This window comes from Nannospalax galili, unplaced genomic scaffold, assembly GCF_000622305.1.
Source record: "Nannospalax galili isolate Female #2095 unplaced genomic scaffold, S.galili_v1.0 scaffold90, whole genome shotgun sequence".
Lineage (NCBI taxonomy): Eukaryota > Metazoa > Chordata > Mammalia > Rodentia > Spalacidae > Nannospalax > Nannospalax galili.
Genome location: NW_008327604.1, coordinates 59,889 through 81,435, shown reverse-complemented (window position 1 = coordinate 81,435; position 21,547 = coordinate 59,889). Strand labels below are relative to the sequence as shown.

The following is a 21,547-nucleotide window of genomic DNA, read 5'->3' as shown; positions in this document are numbered from 1 at the left end:
ACCATTCTATCTCATAAGAATAAAATACTGTTTTAATAACTCAGTGTCACTGAATGACACGAATAGACAAGAGGAAAATAAGTGTGCACATCTGCCTTATGTACAGCACCGGGCAATTATTTACCAGTTTCGTTGTTTAAGAGTGGCTTGCTAGAACATTGAAAAAATGAAAGACTTCATCCTTGTCATAGACAGCCACTTCAGTGGAGCACTCTGTGCACATGACTGGGTGATAGATCTCTTCCACCTGCGTCTCTGCCAGCCCTGCAGACTCTTCATGGCTGGGCCGCATCTTCTTATAGCCCCGCCTCTTCTTCCTGTTTTCTGGATTCTTGTATCTTAGAACTTCCTCTTTGTTAACAGAACAATTCATCACAAACATTGCTCTGTACTGAGTCTTGTAGGATTCATGCCTAAAAGGAGAATGAAATGAAGTTTGAATTTGGATTTTATTTTAATAGTGGTCAGTTTTAGATAAAACTTGGGAACATCAAAAACTTACTGAAATATATACCAAAAATACAGAAATGGGAATGAATCACAAACTGAAGAAATTTGAGGGGGAGCCAGGCGTGGTGGAGCATACCTTTAATACCAGCACTGAGAGGCAGAGGATCTCTGTGAATTCAAGGCCAGCCTGGTCTACATAGTTAAGTTCCAGGGCTTCAGGGAGACCATCTCAAAAAGACAGACCAAAAAAAAAAAAAAAAGGAAATTTGAGGAGCTGGAGAGACAGCTCAGCGATTAAGAGCATTGACTGCTCTTGCAGAGGACCGGGGTTCGATTCCCAGCACCGACATGGCAGCTACAAACTGTCCTTAGCTCTGGTTGCAGGGGAATCCAAAGCCCTCTTCTGACCTCCGCAGCACTGCACGACATGGGTGCACTCACATACATGCAGGCAATGCACTCATACAAATAAAATAAAATAAATTTTGAAAGAGTTGTAATAGGGAGAAACTTTAATTCACTTTCTTCAAAAAAAATATTTTATGTGTATGAGTGTTTTGCCTGCATGTATGTAACTACACCATAAGCACGCAATGCCTCAGAAGAGGGCATAAGATCCCTTGAAACTAGAGTTACAGACACTAGTTAGCCACCACTTGTGGGTGCTGGGAACTGAACCTAGGTCCTCTGGAAGAGCATCCAGTGCTCTTAAATGCCAAGCCATTTTTCCAGCCCCTTATTTATTTTTGAAACCGAGTTGCCAAGGTTAACCTACGACTCATAATCCTTCTGCCTCAGCCTCCCAAGTACTGAGATTGCAGGTATGCACCACTACTCCAAGCAGAAACACATTTAAAATAATTTTTTTTTTTGGTCTTTTTTGAGACAGGGTCTCCCTGTAGCCCCAGCTGTCCTGGAATTCACTATGTAGACCAGGCTGGCCTTGAACTCACAGAGATCCACCTGCCTCTGCCTCCTGAGTGCTGGGATTAAAGGCATGCACCACCACGCCAGGCTAGAAATACGTTAAAAAAATTTTTTAATATTTATTATTTTTATGTGTATGCGTGTATTGCCTGCATGTAAGTGCACCCATGTCGTGCAATGCCGTGGAAGACAGAAGAAGTTGTCAGATCCCCTGGAACTGGAGTTATGGACAGTTGTTAGCTGCCATGTGGGTGCTGGGATTCAAACCCGGGTCTTCTGCAAGAACAACCAGTGCTCCCAACCACTGAGCCATCTCTCCAGTCCCACATTAAAATTTTTTTAATTTATTTTTATTCATGTGCATTGAGAATTTTGCCTGCAATGCTGGTGCTGAGAACTGAACCCAGGTCCTCTGCAACAACAGTCACTGTTGAGCCATCTCTCCAGCTCCCTTAATTGGGGGCGGGGTGGGGGGAGGCATGTAAGTCAGTTCTCTCCTTCCACCATGTGGATCTTGGGAATCAAACTCAGTTGTTAGGCTTGGCAGTAAGTACCTTTACCCACTGGGCCACCTCACCACCTGTTAATTTCTTTTTTTCTTTTTTTTGGTCTTTTTGAGACAGGGTCTCTGTGTAGCCATAGCTGGGCTGGAACTCATGTATGTGGACCAGGCTGGCCTCGATCTCACAGAGATTCACCTGCCTCTGCCTCCCTAGTGCTTGGATTAAAGGCGTGCACCACCACGCTCCACTGTTTCTATAAATTTTTTTGCTTTATTTTTATTTTATGTGTATGCATGTATTATGTGCATGTATACAAGTGCACCTGTGTCATGCAATGCCTGTGCAGGACAGGAGAAGGCATCAGATCCCTAGAACTGGCAGTTAGCAGTCATGTGGGTTCTGGATTCGAACCCAGCTCTTCTGAAAGAACTACCAGTGCTCTTAACCACTGAACCATCTCTCCAGCTGCTTTTTTTTTTTTAATAAAGTCTTGGGGGCCGAGTGGAGGGCGGGCTCCCGGCCACTCAACCCACCAAAAAAAAAAAAAAAAAAAAAAAAGTCTTGCAATACAATCCAGACCAGCCAAACTTGACATACAGCTAGGGTTAGCCTGGAATACTGGGACACAACCATATGCTACTACTCTGTTTGGTTTACACTAACTTTTTTTTTTTTCGTCTAGGGTCTCCCTATAGCCCCAGCAGGCCTGGAACTCACTGTAGACCAGGCTGGCATCCATCTCACAGGGATCTGCCTGCCTCTGCCTCTGCCTCCTAAGTGCTGAGACTAAATGTGTTTGCCACCACCCCTGGCTTCTAAACTAAATGCCTTTTTTATGTACATGAGTGTACTGCCTAAATGTACATATTGCACCTGTGTTGTGCAATGCCCATGGAGGTCACAAGCGGGCATGGGATCCCCTGGAACTGGAATTTCTGATGATTGTCAGTCATCATGTGGGTTCTGGGATTCAAACCTGGACCCCAAGTTTGAACACTACAAGAGCATCCAGTGTTCTAAACCACTGAGCCATCTCTCCAGCCCTTAATGCCTTTTTTTAATATTTTAATTATTTTTATTTTATGTGTATGAATGTATTGTCTGTGTGTATGTGAGTGCAGCCTTACCATGCAATGCTCTAAGAGGTCAGAAGAGGTCATGAGAGCCCCTGGAACTAGAGTTATAGGTGGTGGTTAGCTGCCATGTAGGTGCTGGGAATCAAACCTGGGTCATATGCAAGAGCTAAGCCATCTCTCTGGTCCCTTGAACTAAATTCTTACAGGACACTTAGAGAAGCCTGTAATCCCCATACCTGGGAAGATGAGACAGGAGGATTGCCAAAAGTTTGAGGCCAGCTTGGTCTACACAATGAGACCCTGTTTTAAAAAATAAAAGAGGAGCTGGGCCAGAAGATGGCAGAGGCCATGGAGCTGAGCCTGCTGGAGGAGTTTCTGGGGCTGAGGAAGGGGAATAAGCCTCCACCGTTTCATAGTTGACCTGAGAGTTCAAGGAGAAAGCTGGCCATGGTGGTGCACGCCTTTAATCCCAGCACTTGGGAGGGAGAAGTAGGCAGATCTCTGTGAGTTCACCCTGGTCTCCACAGTGAATCCAGGACAGGTGGGGCTACAGGGGTATCCTGTCTCAAAAAGACCAAAAAAAAAGAAGAAATATCTTAATGTGTCTTGTTGGTTTTGTCACATTCAGCATTACCCAGACATCAGGCAGCATCTGTCCAATGTTGTCTTCATCAACAACAGACTGTATACTGACTCCCACTAGAAGTTTTCCTGATGTCAGAAGATTGAAAATGTCATGGAAAGTGTTTCAGACCACCATACTACCATTAATTAATACAAAGTCATCGTATTTTTTTGAAGTTGGTAGAATTTTTAAAGTATAAACTCAAGTCTCGATGTTTTATTTGTTCTTTAGTTGAAGTTTTGTGATTTTTTTTAATTTTTATTTATTTTTATTTTATGTGTATGCATGTATTGCCTGCATGTAGGTAAGCGCACCCATGTCATGCAATGCCCGCAGAGGTCAGAAGAGGCTGTTGGATCCCCTGGGACTGGAGTTATGGGCAGTTGTTAGCTGCCATGTGGGTGCTGGGATTTGAGCCCGGGTCTTCTGCAAGAACTAGTGTTAAACCCCTGAACCATCTCTCCAGCCCATTTTGTTATTTTTTATGTAAAAATTCAACTGCTGTCAAACCAAATCAGGATCAAATTATAAACAACTTTGTTTTTTTGTTGTTTTTTTTTTTTTTTTGTCTTTTTGACACAGGGTCTCCCTGTAGCCCCAGCTGTCCTGGAACTCGCTATGTAGACCAGGCTGGCCTCAAACTCACAAAGATCCGTCCACCTCTGCCTCCCAAGTGCTGGCATTAAAGGCGTGCACCACCACACCCAGCTAAACTACTTTGTTTTTATAGGTGAGATTTAATAAGAATTTCATGGGGCTAGAGAGATGGCTCAGTAGTTAAGAACACTGGTTGTTCTTGCAGAAGACCCGGGTTCAAATCCCAGCACCCACATGGCAGCCAACAACTGTCCATAACTCCAGTCCCAGGGGATCCAACAGCTTCTTCTGTCCTCCGCGGGCACTGCAAGACACAGGTGCACTTACCTACATGCAGGCCTAACACTCATACACATAAAATAAAAATAATAAAATAAAAAAAAATTTTTTTTTGGTCTTTTTGAGACCAGCTGTCCTGGAACTCAGTATGTAGACCACGCTGGCCTTGAACTCACAGAGATCCGCCTGCCTCTGCCTCCCAAGTGCTGGGATTAAAGGTATGCACCACCACACCCGGCCGGAAAATATTTTTTAAAAAAGAGTTTCAAATCAGTGGCTTAATGGCCAGGCCAACCTGAGTCATAGTGAGAGAGAGAGAGAGAGAGAGAGAGAGAGAGAGAGAGAGAGAGAGAGATACCCTGTCAGTGGTTCACATATCTTGTAGTTATTCACCTTTTTTCATATTTTTAAAATCATTTTCCAGTCAGGCATGGTGGCATACACCTGTAGACCCAGCACTTGGGAGGCAGAGGCAGGCGGATCTCTGTGAGTTCGAGGCCAGCCTGGTCTACACAGTGAGTTCCAGGCCAGTTGGGGCTACAGGGAGACCCTGTCTCAAAAAAGACCCAAAAAAAATTAAAAATTAAAAATTCATTTTCCTATTTTAGATATTTGCAGTTGTTTATTAAAACCTATGATAAATTATGCTAAAGATTCAGAAAGGGAAGACAGATGTATTTGTTCTTAAAATATTTATGTGACCTAGTAAATGTGGTTTTAAAATTTTAAAAATAAATAAATAAATAAAAATTAAAAAAACAAGATCTGGAGAAATGACTTAGTGTTAAGAGCACTGGCTGCTCTTGCAGAGGACCCAAGTTTGATTCCCAGCACCCACATGGTAGCTAACAACCCCCTGGAATTCCAGTTCCAGGGAATCTGACATCCTTTTCTGACCTCTGTGGGCATTACACAACACAGGTGCACTATATATGTGCAGACATTATACTCATACACATAAAATAATAAGTAAACTTGTTTAAATAAAATTTTTAAAAACCCAAAAACCTCACACTCTAAAATTTCCATAGATGGAACAATATTTAATATTTAATTTCCATAGATGGCTCAAGCCTAAAATCAAATTGGAGAGGATTAAAATGTTATGTATGAGCTGGACATGGTAGCACACGCCTTTAGTCCCAGCACTCGGGAGGCAGAGGCAGGCGGATCTCTGTGAGTTTGAGGCTAGTGTCCTCGGCCTCCACATGCACACCATGATATACATGCATACACACACACATACACACACACACACACATACACACATAAATAAATAAATAAATAAATAAATAAATAAATAAATAAAATGTAACTTATGGAGTGACATAGTACCCAGGCTCAAGATGATTTACACTGTATTAAAACCAAAACACTCAGTCCTTTGTCTTGAATTATTTGAAGTTAAAAAAAGTTTTTTTTGAGGGGCTGGAGAGATGATGGCTCTGCAGTTAAAAGCACTGGCTGCTCTTGCAGAGGACCTGCGTTTGGTTCCCAGCTCCCACATGGAGGCTAACAACTGTCTAAAACTCCAGTTCCAGGGGAATCTGAAGCCCTCTTCTGTCGTCCTCGGGTTTGACACAGGTGCACTTACACACATGCAGGCAATACACTAATACACATAAAATGAAAACAAAATATTAAAAAAAGTTTTTGAAGCAGGGTCTCACTCTGTAGCCCAGAGCAGCCTTAAACTTGCAGCAATCCTCCTGCTTTAACCTGTTGAGTCCAGGGATTACAGACTTGAACCACCATACCAGCAGAGGTCTCAATTTTTTTTTCAGGTAAAGGTGCCCACCCGGGTCTGATGATCTGAGTTAACAAGATGGCTCAGCAGGTAAAGGTGCCCACCCGGGTCTGATGATCTGAGTTAACAAGATGGCTCAGCAGGTAAAGGTGCCCACCCGGGTCTGATGATCTGAGTTAACAAGATGGCTCAGCAGGTAAAGGTGCCCACCCGGGTCTGATGATCTGAGTTAACAAGATGGCTCAGCAGGTAAAGGTGCCCACCCGGGTCTGATGATCTGAGTTAACAAGATGGCTCAGCAGGTAAAGGTGCCCACCCGGGTCTGATGATCTGAGTTAACAAGATGGCTCAGCAGGTAAAGGTGCCCACCCGGGTCTGATGATCTGAGTTAACAAGATGGCTCAGCAGGTAAAGGTGCCCACCCGGGTCTGATGATCTGAGTTAACAAGATGGCTCAGCAGGTAAAGGTGCCCACCCGGGTCTGATGATCTGAGTTAACAAGATGGCTCAGCAGGTAAAGGTGCCCACCCGGGTCTGATGATCTGAGTTAACAAGATGGCTCAGCAGGTAAAGGTGCCCACCCGGGTCTGATGATCTGAGTTAACAAGATGGCTCAGCAGGTAAAGGTGCCCACCCGGGTCTGATGATCTGAGTTAACAAGATGGCTCAGCAGGTAAAGGTGCCCACCCAGGTCTGATGATCTGAGTTCGATCCCAGGAACCCACATGGTGGAAGCAGAGAACCAACTCCCACAAGTTGTCCATTTATCTCCATTCACACACACACACACACACACACACCAGAGCACATTCATGCACGCACACTAATACACAATAAATAAAATGTAAAAACAGAGCTGGGTGTGTTGTGTGCATGCACAGAGGCAGGCAGTTCTTTGTGAGTTCAAGGGCAGCATGGTCAAGATAGTGAAACAGTATCTCTAAATAAATAAGTAAATTCTATAGAAAATGTTCACTTTTACACTACTACATTGGAACCCTGCATTAATACAGAACACAATTTTCTACTATGAGATTGTGAAACCTTTCTAAATAGGAACCTGTGGTATTTAATTGAAAGAGAAAAACTTCATGCATAAAGTCATTTCCTTCATTTCATAGTAAGAGAACATAAGGGAGCATAAAAATTAGTTGTCAGGCTGAAGAGATGGCTCAGAGGTTAAGAGCACTTACTGCTCTTGCAGAGGACCCAGGTTCAGTTTCCAACACTCACATGGAGACTTATAGCCATTTTAAATTCCAGTTCCAAGGGATTCGCCCTCTTCTGACCTCCCTGGGTACCAGGCACACATGTGGTATGTAAACACAGATGCAAGCAGACACTCATACATGTAAAATAAAAATAAATAAATCTTTTTGTGTGTGTGTCTTTTTGAAACAGGGTCTCCCTATAGCCCCAGCTGGCCTGGAACTCACTATATAGACCAGGCTGGCCTTTAACTCAGAGATCCTGCAGGCCAGCCTGGTCTACATGGTGAGTTCCAGGCCAGCTGGGACTACAGGGAGACCCTATCTCAAAAAGATCCCCCCCCAAATAAGTTGTTGCTGAAACCTCAAGCTAGCTGGGCATGTGGCAGTGCAGCCCTATAACCCTAGCACTCAGAGCTAGGAGACTGAGACAGAAGGATCAAGAGTTACATAGTGAGACTTTGTCTCAAAAAAAAAAGTCTATTTTCGGGGCATAGTGGCACACACCTTTAATTCCAGCACTCCAGAGGCAGAGGCAGGCGGATCTCTGTGAGTTCAAGGCCAGCCTGGTCTACATAGTGAGTTCCAGGACAGCTGGGGCTATAAGGAGACCCTGTCTCAAAAAGACCAAAGGGGGGAAAAAATTACTTTAGCCTAATATGTAAGGGTCTATAAAACTAGTCAAGTGACTCTATGACTATAGTGACTGCCCTTGTCCTTCAATGACAATAGTGCTCTGCTCACTAATAGTTAACAGGCTCCTGTAACTTGGCTCACTAAAAGTTAACAGATTTCTTTGGACTTTGTTGATGTAGAGGCTTAAGGAGAGGGTGGTCTGCTCCAAGGATGCTGGGAAAGAAGACCAATTATAAAGCTGTCCTTGGGATGCCAGGGCAGGCATACCACCCCCACCCCACCCCCGCTGCCTTTATGTTTCTGTGTACATCAAAGGAACTCTGTTACTGGACCAGTCTCCATGGCCCTGGGTACACTGTGTCTGTTTAAGAAAAGAAACACCAAACTGTTCCTAGTTTTGGTTGTTGTTGTTGTTGTTGTTGTTTTTTGGGGGGGGGTACATGCACACATCTGTTATGTAGTGTGTTTACCCCTTTATCTTTACCTTTGGCAATCAAGGCACAGTGTGGTCATACAGGCAGGGCAGTTCAAGACCGCATCACTATTTGGAACAGGCTGTTGCTTTTGACGTGATCTCTGCAATCCAAAACCATGATAACTAGAACAGAAAAACAGAGTAGGAAAAACGCATTAATCAGTCAGATCCTGGTTTCTAATGTCATTCTCCCAGAAAAGGAGCCAGTACTCAGAGAAAAGGCTAATTCCAGGAATATGGTTTACAACATCTTACAACATCTACCTAAAGCAGCCCGCAGGGGTAGAAAGTAAAGAAATGCTTAAAGACATAAAAAAAAAAAAAAAAAAAAAAAAAAAAGAAAAGAAAAAAAAAAACACCACTCAATGAGGGGACCTTCAAAGAGGAGCCATGTGAAAAAAAAGCTTCCCAGTGGAGAATAAATACTTGTGAGTACATGCTAACACAAATGACTAAAAAACACACACATAATGGGTTAGAACAGGTACACCTCCATACAGAAGAACACTCATTTATACAAACTGTCCTCTCAAGGTGGCAGTGCACAACTCCCCACTCCTTAAGCCTGGGCCACACATAGTGACTTTCTGTCAAGGTATACAGGGCTGGATGTGGTGGTATATACCAGCAATCCCAGCATTCCAGAGGCTGAGGCAGGAAGATCCAGAGTTCAAGGCCAATCTGGGCTAAAACTTGAGACTGCCTTATAAAAACCAAACCAAACTCCAAAAAACCATAATATCAGTCTGATTGTAAGAAAAATCTCAGGTGAATTTTATCACAGGGCACTCCTTCATATATCTGTCCAGAGATCTTCAGAGTACTTAAGATACCAAAACCAGGGAAAGTCTAGGAAACTATTTTTAGGTTTGTTTGCAAGAACTAGACAGGCAAAGTGGTCCACACCTGTAATCTTAGACCTGTAACCCTTGTATTTGGGAGGCAGGGGCAAGAAGACTACAATTTCAAAGACAGCCTGGAATACATAGTGAGTTCCAGACCAGCCTGAGATAGCGAAATCCTCTCTCAAAAACACAAAGGGCGGGGAGCAGGGAGACCCAGGGAGATTGCTCCGTTAGTAAAGTGCCTACTGTGCAAGTATTATGAGAGAGAGCCTGAGCTCAGATTCCCAGCACCCACACACAGTTAGCAGAGGCACACATCTCTAACTGCAATGCTTGAGGGGAGTAGAGAGTAAAGACCAGCAGATCCCCGGAGCTCACTGGCCAGCCAGACTAGCTGAACCAAGGACCTTCAGGTTCAGGAGAGATTCTGTCTAAAAAATAAAGGCAGATTTTTTTTCTTCGGCCCGACATGACGGTGGAGGGGGGGGGGGGGGGGGGGGGGGGGGGGGGGTGTGCTCTGATTTTCACGTAGCCTGATCTACATAGCAAGTTCCAGTCACCAGGGCACATTGTGAAATCCTGTCTCAAAAAACAACGAAAAACACCACTTTCAGTAAATAAACAGCAGGGGCAGTGGAGGAAGCAGCACGTAGTAAATCAAGAAGAAAAAAGGACAGAGAACTGAAGCGAAAAAGCGGTGTACAAATCCCCACACCAACATCAATTCTCCAGACATGAAAAATATAGATTTCTCTGGGCATGGTGGCACATGCTTTTAATCCCAGCACAGAGGCACACAGATCGCTATGAGTTCGAAGCCAGCCTGGTCTACATAGTAAGATAGTGAGTTCCAGGCCAGCCAGGGCTACACAGTAAGACCCAGTCTTTAAAAAAAAAAAAAAAAAAACCTATTCACACTGTCCAGCCAGGCTGAATCAAAACCTCTCCTAGAAACTGCCTCAGTGGGGAACACATGATTAAACCTGCAAGAGGACCTGAGTTTAATCACCAGCACAACATTAATAAAAGCACTCCTTGCCGGGCGTGGTGGCGCACGCCTTTGATCCCAGCACTCAGGATTAGGCAGAGGCAAGCAGATATCTGTGAGTTTGAGGCCAGCCTGGTCTCCATAGCGAATCCAGGCCAGCTGGGGCTACAGGGAGACCCTGTCTCAAAAAGACCAAAAAGAAAAAAAGAGCACTCCTAGAGTAAGACTTGAAACTGAAGAGTTTATTCAGTCTCCCCAGGTGATGATTTGAAGCCCAGTCAGGCCGGGTAAGCCTGGCCAATGGTGCTAAGTTGCCTGGCATTTAGTGTTATGACAAGTCAGCCTGTATATCTACATCAAATTTGGAAACTCCTGCATAATGCTTGTGAGAATGTAAAACAGTTCAGTCACCATGGAAAACGGTTCTTCAAACAGTTCATGTGAGTCTGGGATGTGGCTTGCCAGCAGAGCACTTACTGAGTTCAATCCCCAGTATCATACACAAAAAGTGAAAATGTGGAATTACCATATGATCCAGAAGTTCTCCTAGGTTTAAAACCAAAAGAAATGGAAGTAGGGACTGAACCAAATACTTGTAATAATGTTCACAACACTATTCACAATAGCCAAAAGAGAAACAATACAGATGCCCCTTGGTGAACAAATGGATAAACAAATTCAGATACATACATGCAATGTAATATTGCTTAGCCATAGAAAGGAGTTCTGACGTATGTGCTACAATGTAGACAGACCTCAAAAACATGCTCTGGGGCCCGGCATGGCGACACATGCCTTTAATCCTAGCCCCCAGGAGGCAGGCAGGTGGATCTCTGTGTGAGGTCAGCCTGGTCTACACAGCTAATTCAGGCCAGCCAGAGCTACACAGTGAGACCCTGCCCTCTGCCCCCACCAAAAAAAGGCTCAGTCTTTCTATGAAACACATAAAAAAGATGACATACCACATAATGCCCCACATACATAAACTATAAAATATCCAGAATGGGTAAATCCAAAGACAGAATACAGATCTACAGTTGCCAAGGGCCAAGAAGCAAAGGAGGGGGGCTGGAGAAATGACTCAGCATGGTACCATGTCTCTTGCAGAGGACCTGAGTTTAGTTCCCAACACCAACATGGTGGCTAACAACCATCTGCAACTCCAGTCCCAGCAGAATCCCACACTCTCTTCTGACCTCCTCAGGCATTGCCCAACACGGGTGCACTCACATACATATGTGCTACAATGTGCACATACATATGTGCAGTACACTCATACACATAAAAAAAATAAATAAAATACTTTAAAAAAATAACATCTCTTCATCCACATAAACTTCTTTTGTTTTTTTGTTTTGCTTTGCTTGATGTCTGTGAGCCCAGGCAAGGGGGTACAGGGCCCATGAGCCACAGTATTTCTATGGAAGCCTTTTGGGGCAGTGTCTGTCATCGGTAGGGTAGACACTGAATTTGACATGGCTGCACTTTTAAATTTTTTGTCTTTTTGAGACAGGGTCTCCCTGTAGCCCCAACTAGCCTAGAACTCACTATGTAGACCTGGCTGGCCTTGAACTCACAGAAATCCGTCTGCCTCTGCCTCCTGAGCTCTGGGATTAAAGGCGTGCGCCACCATGCCCAATCTTGTCTTATCTTTTTTAAACAGGTTCTCCGGTAGCTACACTCCTGTAACCCTAGCACTTGACACATAGAGGCAGGAGGTTCTGTTCAAGGCCAGCTGCTACTACATAGTAAGTTTTTTTTTTTTAAGATTTTATAATTTTTATTTTATGTGTATGAATATTTTGCCTGCATGTATGTAAGTGCACCACATGCATGCAATGTTCCCATAGGCCAGAAGAGGATGTTGGATTCCCCTGGAACTGGTTGTTAACGGCCATGTGGGTGCTGGAAATCAAACCCAGGTCCTCTGGAAAAACAGCCAGTATTCTTAACTTCTGAGCCATCTCTCCAGCCCCTACAGAGTAAGTTTTGAGATCCTGTCTCAAAAAAACAAACAAAAACAATTTCTGACTGAAATTCGCTGGTTATCTTCAAATTAACTATTCAAGGTTTTTGCCTCAAACTCTTTTGATGTGCTTGTATGAAAATAAATACACATACAGTAAAGTACGAATGTAGCAAAAAAAAAATCACTTTTCAACTTTTCTCTAAAGATTCTAAATTTAAATTCTTACCCCCTCCTCTTTGCATCAACCCAGGCCTGGTCTCTGTTATCTTTTTCAGGGTCATAGAGCAATTCATCATTTGTTGGAATCCTGTGCCGTTTCTTCTTTTTTTTCTTGGCTGCTTGTGCTAATTTTTAAAAGGTTAAGGATATGGATAAGTACCATGCCTAAAGTTTACACTTCAATATAAAAAATACAAAACAAAGACTTTCCTGCTTCCCAAGCTATGTATTTATTCTACTTATATCATCTAAACAACAACAAAAAAAAAAATCAAACCAAAAAAACCCATGCTTAAAGCCACTCTTCAGCCTGCAGTCCTACAATTCAAGAGTCCAAGGCAGCAGGAAGCTGCCAGGAGTTCCAGGCCAGCCTTGGTGTGCTGGGTGCTTTAGTGTCAACCTGATACACCTGGGTTGAGGGAGCCTCAACTGGGGAATTGCCTCCATTGAACTTGCCTGTGGCCATGTCTGTGGGTCATCTTCTTGACTGTTGAGTGATGTGGAAGCGCCCAGTCCACTGTGGGTGGTGCCACCCCTGGGCAGGTGGGCCTGTGTTGCATAAGAAAGCGGACTGAGCAGGGGCCAGGGGAGCAAGCCAGTAAGCAGCATTCCTCCATGGCCTGTGCTCCAGCTCCTGCCTCCAGGTTCCTGCCCTGAGTTCCTACCTTGGGCTCCCTGATGAACTGTGACCTGGGAGATGTAGGATGAATAAACCCTTTCCTCCCCAAGTTGGTATTGGTCAGAGTATTTTGTCACAGCAATGGAGAAACAAACTAGAACACTGGGCAACAGAGTAAAACTCTATCCCCCAAAATAAGATAAAACTGTTCTTCAAAAAAGGATCTTGTCTAATTAAGGTACTAAAATAAAGATGGTAGAGGAGGTCAATTGCCCCTTCACTAGAAACTGTCTCAAACAATGAGAATTCAGTCTTTAAAAAAGCCATTTAAGGATCAGCACTTGTGTGGGAGGTAGAGACAGGAAGCCACTTAATGTAATCCCAGTGCTTGAGAGAGAAGCAGAAGCATCTGGGGTTCAAGATCATTCTTGGTTACACATCTTTTGAGGCCAGCCTAAGTTACATGATACCCTGTTTAAAAAAAGGCACCTGCCACCAAGCCTGAGAACTTGAGTCCAAACCCTAGGAACCACGTCTAAAAGAAGAGAACTGACTCCCCCCAAATGTAAATTTTTTAATGATTTTTTGGAGGAGACCATGTCTCATGTAGCCTGAGCTGGCCTCAAACTAGCTGTACAGCCTAAGATGATCAGAACTTCTGATACTCCTGCCTCCACTTCCCAAGTGCCTGGATCATATGTGTGTGCACTGCACCATCTGACTTAGTGCTGGTGATTTCAAACCCAGGGCTTTGATCAGGCAAATAATTCTACTAACTGAGCTATACTCTCAGTCCTATGAACTTTTTTGGTCTTTTTGAGACAGGGTCTCCCTGTAGCCCCAGCTGGCCTGGAACTCACTATATAGACCAGATTGGCCTTGAACTCACGGAGATCCGCCTGCCTCTGCCTCCCAAGTGCTGGGACTACAGGCGTGCGCTACCATGCCCTGTGCCCAGCTTATACTTTTTTTTGGCTATGAACTATTTTTGGGTTTTTGTTTGTTTGTTTTTGGTCTTTTTGAGACAGGGTCTCCCTATAGCCCCAGCCAGCCTGGCACTCATTATGTAGACCAGGCTGGTCTTGAACTCTCAGAGATCCGCCTGCTGGGACTAAAGGCATGTGCCACCACATCTGGCTTTTTGGGTTTGTTTTTTCTTGGGATTATGAACTATTCTTAATGTATAAGCACACCACAAATTCTGCATAAGATACTACTAAAATGGATGTTCTGGATCATGTCTCCATTTGGGAAGCAGAGGCAAAAATACTGTCATGAGTTTGAGACCAGCCTGAGCTACATGGTGAATTCCACTGTGAGACCCTCTCTCAAATAAGTATTAAAATCAGAACAGAAATACCTCAAAATAAATGGGAATTTCTTAAAAAGCCCATTTGGATGTAGTGATCTCCATCTATAATCCCAGCTACTTAGGAAGCTGAGGAAAGGATCCCTGAGTTCAGAGTGGCCTGGGCAACACAGTCAGAGCCCATCCTGTGTGTAAGAGGTGGAGAAACTAAGGGAACCATGGCTGCAACTCAGTGTTACACTTGTTTAGCATTCTTGAGGACCCAGCACATTAAAAACAACTAAAAATTGCCAGGAGTGGTGGCTCGAGCCTTTAAGCCAAGCACTTGGGAGGCAGAGAAGGCGGATCTCAGGAGGCTAGCCTGGTCTACATAGCGAGTTCCAGGCCAGCTGGGTCTACAAAGAGACCCTCCCTCAAAAGAAAAGAAAAGAAAAAAAGCAGCCGAGCTGGGGACACCGAGTCAGGACCGTCCCTGTCCAGGCCCTCAGGGAACCATTGCTGAGGTCACAAACACATACACCTGCACACCCTGCTTTTCTTATTAATCAGTCCTGGGTTGTTGTTTGTTTGTTTGTTTTTCATATCAACAGCATAAAACTTCTTAAAAATAAAACTCAAAGATTAACGCTACTGTTAAAAAATTGTCATAAAATATAGCAGCTAAACAAAATGCTACTTACCTGCTTTGTCTTCATCCTCAGAATCAGAATCAAAATATATATCATCATAGTACTTTGCTGTAACTTCTCCAACCTTCTCATTTCCTGAGGAAGACCCTATCAGACCAGAAGTGAGATATACACACCAAATCATACATAAGTCACAAGAAGAAGCCTACATATATTCTTCCATCAGTTCAAAATAGTATTGATTTATTCACACTCTCATTCACGTAGTAAAATTTTTTTCATATCATTACTTGATTTCTATGCCCTATGCACCTGCAGGGAGAAAATCATCCTTTCTCTCTTCCCACAAATCTCATTAAAATCTAAAACTGTATTTCCAGGGTTTTGGCATACATATCTCTACCTTTTAACCATGTAACATGCTTTGGGAAACAGGCATGTCTTGTTTCAAGGGGCATTTGTGGAAGAGGATAAGAAGCCTCCAGAAGGGCAGAGGGAGGGCTCAGGAGCACCTTCCTCTCCCAGTTACACCCAGTGCCATGCTGTGTGCATATGCCTGTGCCCTTTCCTCTCCCAGTTACACCAAGTGTCCTGCTGTGTGCATATGCCTGTGCCCTTTCCTCTCCCAGTTACACCAAGTGTCCTGCTGTGTGCATATGCCTGTGCCCTTTCCTCTCCCAGTTACACCAAGTGTCCTGCTGTGTGCATATGCCTGTGCCCTTTCCTCTTCCTCTGCTTTACCTGCCTTACAGTTCTCCACAGTTACAATGCAGTGCAGCAACCTGAAAAGCAGTTCTGACGAGTCCTACTTTAGCAAATCAGTTTTCAAGGCAAGTATATTTTATATAAAGACCCCCAAAATTAAGTGTTTTATTACTTACTACAATGAAACAGGAATTTGTAGTGACATGTTATTAAATCTGTCATCAAACCCTAAAACTATTTTTATGAGCCTGTGTGTTTGTTTTTTTAATTTTATTATTTTTATTTTATGTGTATGCATGTATTGCCTGCATGTAGGTAGGTAAGTGCACCCGTTTCGTGCAATGCCCTCGGAACTCAGAAGAGGCTGTCGGATCCCCTGGGACTGGAGTTACGGACAGTTATTACTGCATGTGGGTGCTGGGATTCGAACCTGGGTCTTGTGCAAGAACGGTTAAGTGTTCTTAACCACTGAGCCATCTCTCCAGCCCCCAAGCTTGTGTGTTTTTATTTTTTAATAAAAACTACAAAAAGAAATTATACAAGTATTACTCTAAATAGTCTTTTTCCAACAACACATCTTTTTAGTCATCAAAGAAAACTGTGTCATAGATTGCCAAATACATTTAGTCCTTCATTTAATAAGTATTTTTATTATCAGCCTGGTACAGATCTGTCATCCCAGGTATTCAGGAGGCTGAGGCAGGGGGATGACCTGGCCTACAGTGAGTGTAAGGCCAGCCTAAGTACTTTAGCTAGACCCTGTCTCAAAATTTTTAAACGGCTTGGCTTGTAACTCAGTGGAAGAACATTTGCCTAGCAAACACAAGACCTGGGTTTGACACCCCCCCCAAGTACCACAACACACACAACACATACAACACACGCACACTCACAAAGTATTTCTTAAGCACCTACACAAAGTGCTAGAGACAGAAAAAGAACACAAATAAGATTCTTGGCTTTTCAGAGCCTACAAAAATATATATTTAGCCTACAAAAAAATGGAGCCAAGAGTTACCTGTCCCTAGAGAGGATAACTTATCCTCCATTGTTTTTATAGTAGAATTTAATTCCGCTTCCATTTCTTTTTCAAATTCATCTTCACTAGATGATTCACTTTCTCCAGTAAGACATTCTCTGATGAGTTTTCGTTTTTGGTCAGGAGTTCCATGTAAAAGCACATCCACTTCATCCTCAGAACTAGCGTACATTTAAAGCAGAAGAAACATGAATATTAAAGAATAAAATCAGGGCTGGGGATGTGATTCAGTGGTGGAGCACATACCTAGCGATTACAAGGCCCTATTTTTTTTTTTTTCCCAAAACCCCAAAAAAAAAAAAAAAAAAAAAAAAAAAAAATCACTTAAACTGCCCATAATTTTACTGCTCTACAGCAATTCATATTACATATAGCCATGATCACTTAATAGATCAACTAATTCTTCCTATTTCCAAATACTCATTTTCTCTTCTCTTCTCTTGGTTTTTTGAAAGAGTCTCACAATATGTGTGTATATATATATATACACAGCTGGATATATATATCTCCAGCTGGCCTAAAACTCACTATATAGACCAAACAGACCTCAAAGTGGCAGCAATTTTCCTACCTCTGCTTCCTGGATGCTGAGGTGGCAGATGTAGGCCACCAGGCCACCAGTAACTCTCTAGTATCTCTATAGCATTTCCTCTTATTCACACTGTGCATTTACTCCTCAACTCTGTAATAAAAGTGAACACTTCCACATATGTAACTCTGTTTCTGTTGATTTCCTCAGGAAAAATGTCTAAATTTAGAGACCAACACCTTCCTGACTTCTTGTATTATCACAATGCATTCCAAAACCATCCAACCAATTCGTAATTTCATCAATAAAAAGCTTACTTCACAGAACTAAGAGTTTTAGTTAAATAAAAACGCAACGAATTAGGCGGGCACATGGCTCATGCCTTTAGTCCCAGCACTCAGGAGGCAGAGGCAGGTGCATCTTTGTGAGTTTGAGAAAAGCCTGGTCTACATAGTGAGTTCCTAGCCAGCTGGGGCTACAGGGAGACCCTGTCTCAAAAAAAAAAATCACTATATATTAATTAGTTAAATGTATATTTATTTTTATTTTTTGTCTTTTTGAGACAGGGTCTCCCTGTAGCCCCCACCGGCCTGGAACACACTATGTAGACCAAGCTGACATCGATCTCTTAAGAGATTTGCCTGCCTCTGCTTCCCCAGTGCTAAGATTAAAGGTGCGTGCCACAACACCCAGCTCATTTTTCTTTTTTGTTTTTCAATTAAGAGCTTTTTGGAGCCTTACTCCAAGGTGACCAACAGAAGACAAGACAGTCCACCTCAGAAAGGGACTTGATTTGCTGCACAGACGGTGCCCAGTGCATGCCCAAGAACAGGCCACGAAGACGATCCTTATTCAGGGGCTGGAAAGGCAGCTCAGTGGTTAAGGGCACTAGCTGCTCTTACAGGGGACCCGGGTTTGAGTCCCAGCACCTACATGGCAGTTAACAACAGACAGTAACTCCAGTTCCAGGAGATCCAATGCCCTCTTCTGACCTCCAAGGCATTGCACAATATGGGTGTGCTTAAATACATGCAGGCAATACACTCTTACACATAAAATAAAAATAATAAAATTAAAAAACAAAGCTGGTTTCATAAAGACAGAAGAAAAAACATCAGGGGGAAAATAAAATGAAAATTATACTTTACAAAAGGGAGAGAGAGCAGCAAGAAGGGAACCAGGTGTGATGCGGCACACCTGTAATTCCAGTGTTTAGGGGCTGAGGCCAAGAGGAGGAACTTGTTTCAAAAAAAGGAAGAAAAGGAAGGGGGGGGAAGGGAAGGGAGGGAAAGGGGGGCGGGAAAGGGAAGGGAGGGAAGGCTGGTGGCCTGGTGCACACGCCTGCAATCCCAGAGGACTGCTATGAGTTTGAAGCTAGCCTGCTACACAGAGTATCAAGAGAAGAAGGAAGGGAGGGGACCATATTTCCAGGCAGCAAGAGTGATCCTTGTAAGTACACAGTGTTCTACATCTGGCTTGTTTCAGTGTCCGTATCATAACTTTCATATTGCACTATAATTTAATTTTAAAAAATTTATAGCCGGGTGTGGTGGTGCACACCTTTAATCCCAGCACTCGGGAGGCAGAGGAAGGCGGATCTCTGTGAGTTCAAGGCCAGCCTGGTCTACATAGTAAATTCCAGGGCAGCTGGGGCTACAGAGAGACCCTGTCTCAAAAAGACCAAAAAAAGAAAACAAAAAGTTTATGTATGTGCATGAATACAGACGTTAGAGCACAACTTCTGGGAGTTGGTTTTCCGTCTACCTTGTAAGACAGGGTCTCTCATTTCTGCCGTAGCTTACTGCAGGCTAGCCCTCAAGCTTCTGACCACCTCCCCTGTCTCCAGCTCCCATCTCACCATGGAACTGTGGGGATTTCAGCTGCACACTAACACACAGCTTTCAACATGGGTTCTGGGGATTGTACTAAGGTCCTTGCACAGGAAGTGTTTTTACAAGCTAAGCCATCTTCCTAGCCTCCACACTAGAATTTTCTATGCTAACATTGGGAAGAAACTAGGTTAAGGATACCCAGGATCTGTCTGTATTTCATACAAAGGCATACAAATCTACAGAACTTCAAAATAAAAAGTCTTTTAAAAATTGAATCATCTCAGGAGGGAGGCAGAGGCTGGCAGATCTCTGAGATTGAGGCTATCACGCTCCAGGAAAGCTGAGGCTACAAGGAGACATGTCTCAAAAAACAAAACAAACAAAAGAAAAGAAAAAAGGAAGGAGGGAGGGAGGAGGGAGGTGGACAGGAGAGGAGAGGGGAGTCAGGGAGCAGTGGGGAAAGAGAGAAACATATCACTACAAGTTTCCCCCACGTAGGGTAAATCCCTACTTCCGAAATTCCTACAAAACTCCATCTGTGCCTATAGCAGGATGGCCTTCCAATTAAGATACAGAGTCGGGGCTGGAGAGATGGCTCAGCGGTTAAGAACACTGGTTGTTCTTGCAGAAGACAGGGGTCCGAATCCCAACACCCACATGGCAGCTGACCGTTGTCCATAACTCCAGTCCCAGGGGATCCCACAGCCTCTTCTGACCTCAGCGGGCATTCCACGACATGGGTGCACTTACTTACTTGCAGGCAATACACGCATACACATAAAATAAGAGTGAATAAAAATTTTTTAAAAGATACAGACTTTATTTCCCCTACTATAAAGTAGACCTGTGGAAGACAAGAAGCTTACGATTTATCTGAGTGTGCCTGCTCACTATTCCCTCATTTCTCGTAGTTTTTCACGATGGGCACTTCATGTTAAGCCCTGTGACCTTCACCGGAAGCTTAAGGTATAATCCCATACTTGTCTTCCCATTTCTAGATGCGAAGCCGAGGATAACTGACTTGCCTCAGTCACACCGCCAGTAAACAGAACCGGGATTCGATGTGTCTTTCCAGGGCTTACGCGTGGGGCCCCTGCGAGTCCGGAGCACCCCTCTTCCCCGCACCGCTATCAGTCCTGGCTGCCAGGGACTGCGCGACCCCACCAGGAACCCCGAGGCTCCACCCGAGAACAGGACGACATTGTGGCGAGCAAAGCCAGCCGAAGCCAGCGCCGGGCGGGGCCGGGGCGCACCTGCTCAGAGCCGGCTCCTCGTCACTCGGCTCCTCAACCGCGTAGGGGTCGTAGTCATCCTGCAGCCGGTTCATGGCGGCCTAGGGCTGCCTACACGGTCCCCAGACGGTAGGGTCTCTGTTTACGCCACGGGTGTCTCCCATAAAGGGTCCGGAACACTCCACTTCCACCACATCCGAGTCCTTCCTGTGTGTCTGCGCAAATGGCCCGGGGCGGGACCGCGGAGGACCGGTAGACTGCGTCCTGTTTTCTTAGGTGGAAACATCAGCCGTCATTTTGTGCAATTTTTCTGTTGCTTTATATAGTTTTTGAGGTGGTCTCACTGGAAACATCAGCCGTCATTTTGTGGAATTTTTTTTGTTGCTTAGCACTTAAAGGGGAGGCTCTTCTAGACCTGTGTCCCATGAGAATGGGTTCTCGCAGACCAGCGGAAGCGGAATGGGCTGGACCTTCCTTTTTGCCCACAGACTGTCCCCGTCCCGCGTGGGGTGCGCCTAGGGCTGGCACGACTGGCGAGGCCGGGTGTCGGTCTCGGTCTCGGATTGAGTTCCCAGGCAGGCCCCTGCCGCCGGCTTGCAAGCCCCGCCCCCTGCCGCCAGCGCGTAGTGGGCGGTGTCCCCGGAGGAGGCCGGGCTCGCCTTCGGGGCGTGGTAGATGCAGATAAGGACGCGCAGAGGCTGCCGGTCTCCCGCTCATCTTGACCTTCCACGTCGCTCGTGGGCAATATTTAAGGGGACGAACGGTGTTTCTGGGGAAGCGAGAGAGTATCGAGGGGGCGTGAGGGTAAAGAGGCTCGTTGGCAAGTACACCGTGACTTGAGAATGGGGCGGGGGGAGTGGAGTGCGTGCAGGCGGCGCAAGCAACTCATACTTACCTGGCAGGGGAGATACCATGATCACGAAGGTGGTTTTCCCAGGGCGAGGCTTATCCATTGCACTCCGGATGTGCTGACCCCTGCGATTTCCCCAAATGCGGGAAACTCGACTGCATAATTTGTGGTAGTGGGGGACTGCGTTCGCGCTCTCCCCTGGTTTCGTGGTGCCAAAGTAAGACCGTCCTGTCCTCTGTTGGCCGAGGTGCCTTCTTGT

At 44.6% G+C, this 21,547-nt stretch overlaps 1 protein-coding gene, 1 non-coding gene and 1 pseudogene across 3 annotated transcripts; 1 reads left to right on the top strand and 2 right to left on the bottom strand.

The window, feature by feature from the left end:
- On the bottom strand, nt 1–21,020 carry Eapp (E2F associated phosphoprotein). Of its 2 annotated transcripts, XM_008833456.3 has the most exons (6): nt 20,460–20,993; nt 16,825–17,006; nt 15,153–15,248; nt 12,552–12,669; nt 8,533–8,646; nt 1–413 (listed from the first exon to the last, which is right to left on the bottom strand). In XM_008833456.3, the coding sequence occupies exons 1-6, from the start codon at nt 20,531–20,533 to the stop codon at nt 137–139; spliced, it is 861 nt and encodes a 286-aa protein (XP_008831678.1). In that variant the 5' UTR covers nt 20,534–20,993; the 3' UTR covers nt 1–136. The 2 variants fall into 2 exon arrangements, with proteins under 2 accessions (XP_008831678.1, XP_029419212.1); XM_029563352.1 differs by lacking the exons at nt 1–413; nt 12,552–12,669 and having other exon boundaries at nt 8,576–8,646; nt 20,460–21,020.
- LOC115070336 lies at nt 11,722–11,840 on the bottom strand (annotated as a pseudogene).
- A 305-nt stretch (nt 21,021–21,325) lies between the features above and the next one.
- On the top strand, nt 21,326–21,489 carry LOC115070323. The gene has a single exon (XR_003849501.1). It is a non-coding gene; the product is annotated as a U1 spliceosomal RNA (small nuclear RNA).
- Nucleotides 21,490–21,547: the final 58 nt, after the last annotated feature.